The sequence below is a fragment of the Sphaeramia orbicularis genome, chromosome 20, assembly GCF_902148855.1.
Source record: "Sphaeramia orbicularis chromosome 20, fSphaOr1.1, whole genome shotgun sequence".
In the NCBI taxonomy this organism is placed as follows: domain Eukaryota; kingdom Metazoa; phylum Chordata; class Actinopteri; order Kurtiformes; family Apogonidae; genus Sphaeramia; species Sphaeramia orbicularis.
In genome coordinates, this window is record NC_043976.1 from 36,553,874 (window position 1) to 36,566,169 (window position 12,296).

A 12,296-nucleotide genomic window follows, 5' to 3' on the forward strand; every position below is an offset into this window, starting at 1 on the left:
CTTCGTCGTCTTTGTTCGCAATTTCTTCAAACATCTTCTCTGACGAAACTACTGGTCATCAGATTCATTTCAAATTTTATATGCCGCTTCCTTGTATTCCCTCACAGGTTTGAGAAGTTTAGATTTTGGGATTTTTTTAAATAAATTTTTGAAATATAAAAATTTGACTTTACTTATAACGGGCCATATTTTGATGGCTTATAACATGGAAATGGTTACAGATATCAATATAGTTACTATTGAGCACTGATAGGAAGTCATATATGGACTTTCATTTTGGTCCATGACTTTTGACCTTGAATGATCTTGAAGGGTCAAACTCAAGGTTATCAATGTTCTACAGTTAAGCAATCTTCTCCGAAATTACTGGTTGGATTCATTTAAAATTTTGTATGTTGTGTCCTTGGGTCAATGTCTACGAAGTTTGTTCACATTTTTGGGAAATTTAGATTTTTGACGAATTTTTTAAGTATTAAATATTTGCCTTTACTTATAATTGGCCACATTTTGATGGCTTATAATGTGGAAATGATTTAAAATATCTATACAGTTACTATTGAGCATTGATAGGAAGTCATATATAGACTTTCATTTAATTTGTTGCGTTATTCTCCAATGAAAGTACCACAATTTTCAATTGGGAGACTGCATCAAGACCACAGGACTCTAACATAGCGCCAGAATCTGACAACTTCCCAAATTCAGCTTATTGATTCTTGATAGAACATGCTGCTGAGATACAGGGACATTGGTCCTATTTTGCAATATTGGTTTGCTTTTAGTTTGCTGTGCAGTGAGTTGGCAGCCTCACCTCAGATATTTGTTCGTCTTTTAATAAAGACTGTTTTTGTCTTGTAGCCATGTAAGAAGGTCTGCCCTCAGGATGTGGACTTGATGTACACCGAGCTGATTCAACGCTGTAAGCAGATGTACCTGACCGAGTCTGACGGGGAGGATGACACCTTCTATCAGCTGCCCAGCTTCCTGGACTCCATAGCCAATGTTCTCATTCACCTGGACAAGGTAACAGACTCATTAATATCAGTTTGCTGTTGGTCGATGTCTTTATCATGGATTTAGGAGTCAGTAGTAATCTCACACTTATCCTTTCGTAACTTCTGCTTCATACCTCAGATTCCAGAGGTGTACACACCACTGCTGGAGCGTCTTCTTGTGGTGCAGATCGACAGTTTCCCCCAGTACAGTGACAGGATGCAGACCGCCTGTTGCAGGTCTATTCTTAAAGTGCTGGTGGCCATGGCCTCTAAAGGACCTGTACTGTGGAGTTTCATTAGCTCTGTGGGTACGTAAGCTATGATGAAAAGCACACACTAGCCCCTTTCCCACCAACATTCCCGGGAACTTTTAATACTAGGATTTTATTTACCTGGGTAAAATAATTTTTAGCAACCTGTGTAGTTTTTTTTTCTACCTCAAAGTTCCTGAAAATGTATTGATGTGAGGCTCGGTTGTTTCTAGTTGCTGCCTTGAAGTCTTGTATGTTCCACCAATCGGTGTTCTTTCAGGACACAGACCCACCCCTCAAGAATCTGAAAAGTCCTTCCCCATTATTAAGAACTTTTTTCAGAGAAAGTCTGAAGTGGTTTTTTCTTTTTTTTTTTTTTGTATCTAGTAATTTCAATGGAAACATACCAGAGTTTTTCAGAATCCAGGGTAAAGTTTAAGTTCTTGGAAACCACATTTTTAATCTCACATAAGAAATACTAATGCAATGAAGTCTGTGTTATAGTTAATTTTAGATATTGCTACAGACTACATCCCTTTACCATGTATTATATGGAAAATACTTCATATTTTGTGTTGTTTTTAATTAAAAATCTGGCATCTCATATTCAAACTGGCATTTTGTAAACCGGCAAAGGGTCAAAATCCTGAAAATGATTGAAAGTTTGGTAGTTTTGAGAAAAACTGAAGTGGTCAAAAAAATATTTATGCTGAAAAAATATTAATATATGGAGATTTTTAGAGGAATTTTTGTTCATGGACATTTTTGGCTCGAAGGTCTCTAAAGAGTGCAAAAAATGTCTGTAGCATCAAATGGACCTGTAAGAATAACTGACTTTATATTCAGTAAATATGTCAATGAAACGTAATTGCAGAAATTCAAGGCATAACCTGTGACAAAGACATACTGATCACCAAATCAAAACAAAAATGTACAAAAATGGCCCGAGGGTCCTCAAAGGTTGAATAAACATTTCAGGTGCCGCAGTAAAATCCTGATGTGTTTAACAGTCACAGTTTTGAGACATTTACTCTACCTTTCACCACTTTGTCACACCAGTCTAATACTTATTTTCTAAGTATATTTAACTTCACTTTTACTTCTTTTTCAGTGCACCAGGGCTTGATTCGTGTCTGTTCCAAACCCATCATGCTCTCTGAGGTTAATATAAATAAATTAAGTTATATTTTTGTTTTAAATTCATGGACAGGGGGATGCCTTACATTTACTTTTGGTCTTTTCAGCAGAAAGACACTGGTGCATCTGAGTCTTCACAAGTTCGAGCTGGAAAGTGGAAAGTTCCAGCAAGTCAGGATTACCTCGTCCTGTACAAAAGCCTCCTCGACTGTGATCAGCTTAAGGTACTGTTATAGATGTATATAGACTCAAAGAAATGTAGGATTTTCTTCATCTAATTGACCAGTTTTGAGTGATTTTTGTTTGTAATAATCTATATAATAACCTTGACATAGTATTGTACATATTTGGAACATTACCAAAACTTTTAAGACTATTCTGTACAGATTCAGAAAGGTCTTTGTGATACATTTCCATGGTTCTTTACAGGATTCAGGATTTCTAGATGGAGCTTTTGAAAGCCAGAACGCCGCTCTTGGGTCTTTAAGTCGTCTTCTTTATGATGAACTGGTGAAATCGATCCTCCGCATTGTGGAAAAACTGGACTTGTCTGTTCAGAAAATCACACCAGGAGAAGAGGTGATATCTCACTCTTTGTATTTCACATACTGAGGACAGCTAAGAGTTAACATGACATCCTACACACATGAGGATGAAGATCACTGATTAACATGAAACGTGAACATATTTAGAGTTCAGGGCTGTGGCAGCATCAGTCTAAAAGTCTGTACTGTTGTTTTTTATTGTCTCTAAGTGCACTTTGTTCTTCAGGCTCCTGACGATGCGGCCCACGCCCTGCCCTCATCTGACCCCACAGCTCATCTACTGCCCAATAAGATTAAAGACTTCACCGCCTTCATCAACCTGGTTGACTTCTGCAGGTAATGAAGACACAGTGCAAACAACCGTCACAGGTGCAGAATCTAACAGGGCTCTGTGCGATACTTTATATCTGAGTCATTCTGTAACAGTTTACCAAGAATCTCCTAGTCCATGTGATGGGTTTTATCAATTAATCAATCAATCTCATAATACTTCACATTTAACCAGACTCTTAAGCCAATTCACAGATACCCAACAGAATCCTCCAGGGGCAAACACTTGGTGACAGTGGTGATGAAAAACTTCCTTGTAACAGGCAAGATAGAGAGAGAGAGAGAGAGATTGGGGGAGGGGGGGGAGAAGGGAGAGGGAGGAAATGGGGTGATACACATGGATGCACAGCAAACTGAACAATAACTGTTAAAACCTAGAACTGCTGTTGCTCGTTTAACTGCCAATAACGAGTACAAATACCCGTAACTGCTGTCAGTACTACTCCAAATACAAGTACTAACAGTGGATATACAACTACTGCAGCTGTTAGTATCAACAGTGGAATCCTCTGCCATCCATGTCACTTTATAATAAACACTATCACAACAACATGGATAAATGAATATTGATGATGGAGGCAGGAGAGAAGCAGGACGATAGCAGCAGGTCCAGAGATGATCCAGGGAAATCCTGTGAGGACATAAAGCACAGAGACTCCAGGGAAGAAGTCAAGTCAGTAACATGTATTTGCTGGAGCATGAATATAGGAGAGGAGAGTAGAGGTTTTTATTGAAAAGAAATGGATAGGAACTTCTGTTGTATTCAGGGGACCTTGCAACTCCACATGCTCTTTTAGTCTTTTAACCTTGGTTCTTCAAAGGACATTTGACATTTTAATAAAGAAATACAGTGTCCATTATAAACCTCACTAAGTACGTATTTGTTACTGGAAAAAAAGTAGAGATAATCTTTAGAAATCCAAGTTTCTTTATTTCAGTCAGATGGGATTAGCATGTGCTTAACAGCTGACAAACAATTAATGTCGTACTCGTAGAAATGTTCATCGGAAGTCTTGACCTTATATATGCAAATGTCATGACGTAACTAGCTATAAGACGTAACAAATTAAGAGGGAATTGAAACGGGTTGTAGAAATCCACTTGATTTTGCCAAAATAAATATGAAGATAGCTTTGCAGCACCTGGAGGGTTCAAATTCAAAGTTTTTGAACTATTTGGGTCCAAATACACAAATAAATGAACTGAAGACTAATAAATGTAGGTTTAGCAAAATATGACCCCTTTAAGTATCTGGAGGTGTTTGTCACTAATGGGGTAGGGGTGGACCATGAGATCAACAGGAGGATCTGTTGTGAAGATGGAACGGAGACAAAAAGCAAAGCTCCCTGGTTATCAGTTCATCTATGCTCTTATGTTGCTGCGGGAAATGATTGAAGAAATGAGAGATAAATAAATAGATTTATGTATGTTGGAAATTATTGTTACAGTTCCTTGCATGTTCTCTACAAAGTTCAACCCTGTCCACTAAAAATATGTAACTGTTGAGGCCTGGAAAACACATATTCATGAACGTATGGACTGATATAAAGTAAGAGGACTAGGTGAACTGATATTGAAACCATTTGCAAAACAACATCAGACATTATAAAGTTTTCAAGTTAAAAGTTGTATCTTTTTTAACTGAGCGCTCTTTCTGTTTGCTTGCCTTTATTCCTTCTGTAGTGAGCTGCTGCTGAATAAGCACGTGGAGTATTTTCAGTCATGGATGTATCCTTTAAGCCATGAACTCATCCTCCACTCCATACGAAATCCACTCGTCAGTGGCTTTTACAAACTGCTCTCCGTCACCATGAGAATTGCCAAGAGGATCAGGTATTACCAGGTAACGTTTCCTGGAGCTGTTGTCTCGGCCGTCACACTGGAATTAACTCTTCAAAGATAGATGGAGAGTAAAGAGAATGGTAATAGGGAGTATGAAAGATAATTTAGTTGTATGTCCTGCTTTTTAACAGGGTGTTGGTCTGAGAAGCTCTACATCCCCCCAGAGTGACACAGTGAAAAATGCCTGTTTTGCACTATTCTCTAAATTTGGAAAAGAGGTAGCATGCACATATAATATATGCACAACAGATGTTAATTCCTCTATCTATGAACTGAATCAGTGCATTACCATGTTGTTTCCACTAGGTGTGTACAAGAATGAAGCAGTACAAAGATGAACTGCTGGCATCCTGCTTGACGTTTGTCCTTTCGCTGCATCCCAACATTGTAGCCCTGGACATCAAGGCGTACTGTCCTGCACTAGAGGTAGCGTTCCTTTCTTTGTTGATTTATGTGTTTGTAGGCTAAAGGAAAACAGATTATTTATTTATTCATTTTCCATACATATTTATTGAAGTGATTTAACATTGAGAGGGCGATGGAGATAGTGGAGCCTTTCTCAGCTCCTGAAAACAGATTAAATAACCCAAAAAAAACCATTATACAAGAAAAAGGCTCATAATCATATGGGTGTAAGTGACATTCCACCAAATTCACAAGCAAATGCAACAAAAAAGATATTACCAGAGTTTGTTATTTTCAACTTTTTATGATGTTTTCAGTGTTTAATAGTAAAATTTTACATATTTCAAGGTGTTCCTTTCTTTATAAGGCTATGGTGCAGCACCTTAGTAAAAAAGCCAAGTTGAGTTTTTGGATACTGGGATAAAATATTAATTCTGAAAGAAAATTTGCTGCTTCAAACTTCCACAAGTCTAGACCACAGCTAAGCCCACAGAAAACCTATGTAAAACCCCAGCACTTAAAGAATAATGTTTTCATTTATTCCAAAAAATATGTTAGCACCAGTGTTTTATTCCACAATGAGCATCTCGGCATTTGGTGACACTATTAGCAAAACATTGCAATAATGAACTGATAAAACTTACATAAAGGATTCTTACCTCAAATTAGTCTGTGAATATTATTAATTTGGCAAAAATATTGGCTAATCAACCATCTGCATAATTTAAAATATCTTGACAGACTTCTGTAATAATGAAAATATGATGGTAAATAATGATTAATGACATTCAGTAAGTCATAGGTTAATAAAAGCCAAGTGTGTTTATGCTCTTTGGGTGTGTGTTCAGTGTTAAGTCATTGAGTTTTTAGTCCATAAAATCATCAAGATATTCACTAATAAGAACCTTTTGTAAACAACTTATGTAGGCGGCTCTGAGACTGGGTCTGAGCCACGTTCCTTTGGCAAACACAGCCCTAGATGCTCTGGAGGACTGGTCTTCCTGCATCACTCTGGAGACCATGCAACCCTGCTACAAGAACATCCTCCCTCTTCTGGATGGATACCTGAAAACCACCTCCGATGACAGTAAGTTCATGATAACATCCGAGAGCCACATCAAGCAGTCAGCTGATGGACACTCAATAGTTGTAAAGGATGTCCACAAAGTCTCTTTACAATGTAACACATTTATTGCAAAAGCAGTTGATGGGATATGTTAATCAGATATGTTCTATGGACTCAGTGGTTATCAAAGTTTTTAATCACATTGTGGGATCATGTGCCATTGAACTATCGGTCCATTTTTCTTCAATGAGAGATCAATTACTGCAAATGTTTACCTTGGCCTTTTGACTGAATATGTGTCACCACAACTGGATGACCTTCAACCAACCATCATTTCCAGCAAAATGATTTACCACCACATTGGGAAGTGTCGGTGGGTCCCTAAATCTAACATTTGGAAGGGATGGCCCGATTCCCTGGACACCTCTGTTCACCAGATATCACTACCCTGGATTTTTTTCTATAGGGTTTTGTTAAAGATATCCAACAAAGATACGGGACATCAAAGACCTGAAGCAAAAGATCACTGATGCCATTGATGAGGCTATGCTACAGCTAACATGGAAACAAATCCAGTACCATCTTGATGTGCTTCATACAACTAATGGTGTCCATATAGAGGTGTAATTAATGAGCCAAAAAAACCTTCAATATATACTTTCCATTTTTGTAATAATTTCCACAGATTTGGCTATTTATTTGCTTTTGTAATACATTTGTTACATTAAAAGTAAAAGAGACTTCATGGACACAATGTATATGAGTTAGATAGTCTAACTGAGGTGTTGACTTTGACTATAGACAAAGATGACAGCAGCTGGGAGGTGATGTCTTCATTGTCTTCAAGACACGACAGAGGGTACAGCCGAGTGATGACCAGACTGTTGAAGCAGTCCAACCAGCTCACCATGGTAACTGGATGGAAACATTAAAAACAAAAAAATTCCAGTAATGGCTGGAAAGAATGAAAATGTATGGCAGTTTGTTTGTTTTTTTTTTACAGATCTTTCAGCAGGTTGTGGTTCGTTTTATTACATTTTTTGATGTAACCTTTATTTAACCAGGAAAAAAGACATGTTGAGATTAAAAACCAATACAAGCAGCAGCAGAAGTTACAAAAAATAGAGGTTTCATCCATACATCTACACTGAAAACATAAAAAAAAAAAAACATGGTAAAACTCAATTCTAAAACCATACATGAAACGCTAAACCAATAACATACGTATAAAACACCATCAATGAACCAAAAGGTACTAAAAGTATACAACAATGTTCCTTAAAAGCACTACAATGTTAGAACACCAGACTTCAGGAGAGCATTTCAGAGGTTTCGTGATGAGACTTTTTGTGCATTCGAATGCAGGAAGATGCTCCTCTTGTTGCTGTGAGGCTCAGGGTGGTGAAGCTGCTTGGTCATTTGGGGGGAAAACTGAACAGAAACCTTGTAACAGGTAAGGATTCGCACAAACCCACTTATATTTTGCTCTATTTTTAGGCGTTTGGACCATGAAATTAATGCTGTTTATAGAAATGCTGGACCTTTTATTCACCTTATTATTCTGTTTTGGCCTTTAGTGGTGTCATCAGAGGAAATGATGAAGAAGTTTGTTGCCTGGGATTCTGAGAAAAGGTTGAGTTTTGCAGTGCCGTTCTCTGACATGAAGCCCATCATCTACCTCGACCCGTTTCTCCCTCGAATCAGTGAACTGGCTCTGTCAACAAGCGACCGACAAACCAAAGTATGACATTTAGTAATACTTGAATTATCCTTATTAGATTAGATTAGATTAGATTGGATTAGATTGGATAGAACTTTACTGATCCTTTGGGCAGAGCTGTCAAATTGAGGTTCCAAAAGCAGCACAACACTGGATATACACACAAGAAATACTACAAGAAAAAAGCAATACAATAACATAACTACAAAAAACAGTTGTGAAAAAAACTCACTTGCACATTCGAAAGTACGAGCAGTAACCTCTTTTATGCTACTTGTTTACTCTCATCTAAAGAGTGGCCCACTCTCTCCTTTTTGCAGGTTGCTGCTTGTGAGCTCCTTCACAGCTTGGAGGTCTACATGGTTGGAAAAAGCGCTCAGATGGCAGAAGGGGAGAATAAGTTGCCACCTTTGTACAAGCTACACAAGAGGCTGTTTCCTGTTTTACTGCGTCTGGCCTGTGATGTGGATCAAGTATGTTGGGATGAACAAGAACTGTCGATGCTTTTCCGCTTGTCGATCTTTGCCACTCAAACAAAAAGATTAATGGCCAGTTTAGAGTAAACATTTCAGACAAGAGCATACACATGATCATTACTATTGAAAAAACCTCCTATTTCACAATGATGCGAGGATATGAGACGATGTGTTGTTTTAACAGCAACAATTCTCTCTGTTTGTTCTAAATGCAGGCATTTCAGGCTTTTTTTTAGCTTTTTATTTTTATTTTATTTATTTATTTAACCTTAATTACCCAGAAAAATCCCATTGAGATTAAGAACCTGTTTTCAAGGGAGTCCTATTCGAGATAGGCAGCAGCAAATACAAAATAAAGTTACAAAATTATACAGTTAATACACAAGCATAAGACAAATAGAAGAAAAAAAGACAACATTTACAGGCAGATTAGGAAAAACAAGTGCATGTTGTGGAGTCAGACTCCAGAGTTTTCGGTTTGGATTTAAAAATGCTCAATGAAATTAACTCAGTTAGTTTCCAGTCTTTCTGCACCATATTCCATGCATTAGCTGCAAAGTGGACAAAAGCCCTTTTACTCAATTCAGCATAGGTATATAGACCTGAAAGCAACAAATGGTCTGATGTCTGAGCTTAAAATATGTTTGTGATCGTCAGTTAATACTACTACAGTTGCATTTATGGTATTGATGAAACTCTTGCAGGAGGGAAAACAAACAAAAAACAGAGTAGACAAATGAACAGAGCAGAGCTGCATTTTTCCTTTTAAAATATATTAAATTGATGTAGGTATATTGTCATGTTTTCTATGACTTTTTTTTTTTAAAGGGGAAGTATTTGCACAAGGTATTTTGGTTTCCAACCACTCTTGCAATATGTTGTAATTTAAAGTTGTATGTAATGTACAAAAACGTGTTGGATTTAGGGTCTTTTATTTTGATTCAAACAGAGTGTGTGTGTGTGTTGTACTTTGCTCTAGATTCGAGTTGCATTTCCTGTCTCATACAGGGAATTGTGTGTCCAGTAAAAGTTATATGTTGAATAAACGGTAAAGAGGAATTCTTCATGGACCTCCAGGCAGTCATGAAAAATAGTAATGAAAAAGAGTAAAAGAGGTGCTCTTTGGCGAAGGGACCGTCAATACACAAAAAATAATTTTAGAATGCCTTTATGAATTATGGTATGTCTTAATGGACCTCAATGAGCCTCAACGCGTTACATGTTATTATAAATTAGCATGAACCAATGAAATAAATAAATAAATAAATTAGTATGAACCAATAGATATTACAGTGTTTATACAAACTATAGAATTGCTGTACAAAGTGATAATAATGGGTGCATGTGATTGTCTTTACCAGGTGACCAGGCAGCTGTTTGAACCACTGGTTATGCAGCTCATTCACTGGTTCACAAGCAACAAGAAGTTTGAGAGCCAAGACACTGTTGCGGTTCTTGAGGCTATTTTGGTGAGTCTTTATGGTCAATGGGATGTGTTCGTGTCCCGACCTTAAAAACTCAAACATTGTTTCCTGACTAGATATAGATTAGGGATGTCATGCTCATTTTCTTTCTGGGGCCACATTCAGCTCAATTTGATCTCAAGTGGGCCAGACAGGTAAAATAATAGCACACGCAGCTTATAAATAATAACTCCAAATTTTCTTCTTGTTTAATATGAAAAGATTAGATTACATTATGCCTATAAATAATGACAACTCCAATTTTTTCTCTTTGTTTTAGTGAAACAACATAACATTAAATTATGAAAATATTCATATTTACAATATTATGCTTCAACTTATCAGATCTACAAAGGCACCAAACATTTCTTAACAGGCGTTATATTAAATATAAAAATATACATCAGGTTGTTGATATTTGTTCAGAGTATTCACAATTTATTATTAAAGGATAGTTTGTTAATGTAAATATTTTCATAATTTATTGTTTCTTTTTTGCGCTAAAAAAAGGAGAAAAATTTGGAGTCATTATTTATAGGTTATTACACTATTGTTTCACTTGAGATCATATTTGTCTGTTTGTGGAATGTGAACTACAACAAGTTCAACACCCTTGACTGTTAATATCTTCAGTGTAATTTTTGCACTTTGCAAATTCATCTCGCGGGCCGGATTGGCACCTTTTGGCGGGCTGATTTTGGTCCGCGGGCCATATGTTTGACACCCTGGATATAGATCCTGGTAGGGACTGCTTAAGTTTTCTGACGATATCATTCCTCTTCAGGATGGCGTAGTTGACCCAATGGATAGCACTCTGCGAGACTTCTGCGGTCGCTGCATTGAAGAGTTTGTCAAATGGTCGATCAAACAAACCACCCCCAAACAGCAGGAGAAGAGCCCGACCAACATGAAGTCACTGTTTAAACGGATCTACAGTTTAGCTCTGCATCCCAGTGGCTTCAAGAGACTTGGTGCTGCCTTAGCATTCAATAGTATCTACAGACTGTTCCGGTATTAGACAACTATGTAATTTCTAAAGTAACACACTGCATCTTGTTTGTGATATACACTATATGGACAAAAGTATTTGGACACTTTGAATTCAGGTGTTTCTTTAAGGAAATATTGATGTTTATAAACTATATCAACAAAAATATTGGGACACATCATGTCTCCAGCTGAAAGATGTCCTGTTCATGATGATTGAGGCATAAACATCAATTTTTCCTTAAAGTTTAATGGGACATTTTTCTTCCTAAATGAGATGTGAAGAAAGTTGATGGTTAGTTGTGGTAGAAAATTATTATTTGCAGTCACAGCATGAAAAATATTTTATAAATTTAGAAGTAGAACATTTAAAAATCATGGTCATGGATAAAATTAAAAAAAAACCCCCAACTAAATCAATGTTGAGAGAAATTAAGTGAAAACCATCTCTGATGTATTTTGGAAGCAAAGATAACAATTTCAATAAAACTAACCAATGCAATGCAATGATATTTATCCCAATATTAAACTATATTATGACATTTGTCATTGTTTTGTATCCCAGACCCCTGTTACAAAAAATACCTGAATATAATGTGTCCCAATACTTTTGTCCATATAGTGTATGTATATTCTTGCAGATTCCTGCTTAGTTTGATTTGTGCTGTTGCTTCTCACTTTTTGTTTATTGTCGTGGCCTGTTTGTGTTTGCAGAGAGGAAAATTCCTTGGTGGAGCAGTTTGTCTTTGAAGTTCTCGTCGTATTTGTTGAAAGTCTCGCTCTTGCTCACTCAGATGAACGATCTCTGGGTAATTGTTCCTCTATTGCAGCTTTACATAGTGACATGCTACAAAAGTGAACTAGACTTTCTAGTCTGGAGGAGGATTAGGGCCACTGGAGAAAAAAAAATTAAGGTCCAATATAGTTTTTTTATTATTATTCTAAGAAAAAAGTCAAAATTTTGAGTTTTTTTTCTCTTGGAATTCTGACTTTTTTTCTCAGAATTCTGACTTTTTTCTTATAAAAATAATAATAAAACTAGATATACTGGACGTTAATTTTTTTTTTTCCAGTGGCCC

The 12,296-nt window shown here is 36.8% G+C and overlaps 1 protein-coding gene across 1 annotated transcript in view; it reads left to right on the forward strand.

The window, feature by feature from the left end:
- prkdc (protein kinase, DNA-activated, catalytic subunit) overlaps nt 1-12,296 on the forward strand; it is a 68,227-nt gene that overhangs the window by 7,877 nt on the left and 48,054 nt on the right. The window contains exons 12-28 of the mRNA XM_030123562.1: nt 859-1,023; nt 1,135-1,303; nt 2,358-2,407; nt 2,491-2,607; nt 2,813-2,962; nt 3,155-3,264; nt 4,942-5,101; nt 5,232-5,318; nt 5,407-5,526; nt 6,433-6,592; nt 7,373-7,482; nt 7,937-8,024; nt 8,149-8,312; nt 8,612-8,764; nt 10,129-10,236; nt 11,015-11,241; nt 11,932-12,026. Of these exons, the coding sequence (XP_029979422.1) occupies nt 859-1,023; nt 1,135-1,303; nt 2,358-2,407; nt 2,491-2,607; nt 2,813-2,962; nt 3,155-3,264; nt 4,942-5,101; nt 5,232-5,318; nt 5,407-5,526; nt 6,433-6,592; nt 7,373-7,482; nt 7,937-8,024; nt 8,149-8,312; nt 8,612-8,764; nt 10,129-10,236; nt 11,015-11,241; nt 11,932-12,026 (2,233 nt within the window). The remainder of the gene's footprint in view (nt 1-858; nt 1,024-1,134; nt 1,304-2,357; nt 2,408-2,490; nt 2,608-2,812; nt 2,963-3,154; nt 3,265-4,941; nt 5,102-5,231; nt 5,319-5,406; nt 5,527-6,432; nt 6,593-7,372; nt 7,483-7,936; nt 8,025-8,148; nt 8,313-8,611; nt 8,765-10,128; nt 10,237-11,014; nt 11,242-11,931; nt 12,027-12,296) is intronic.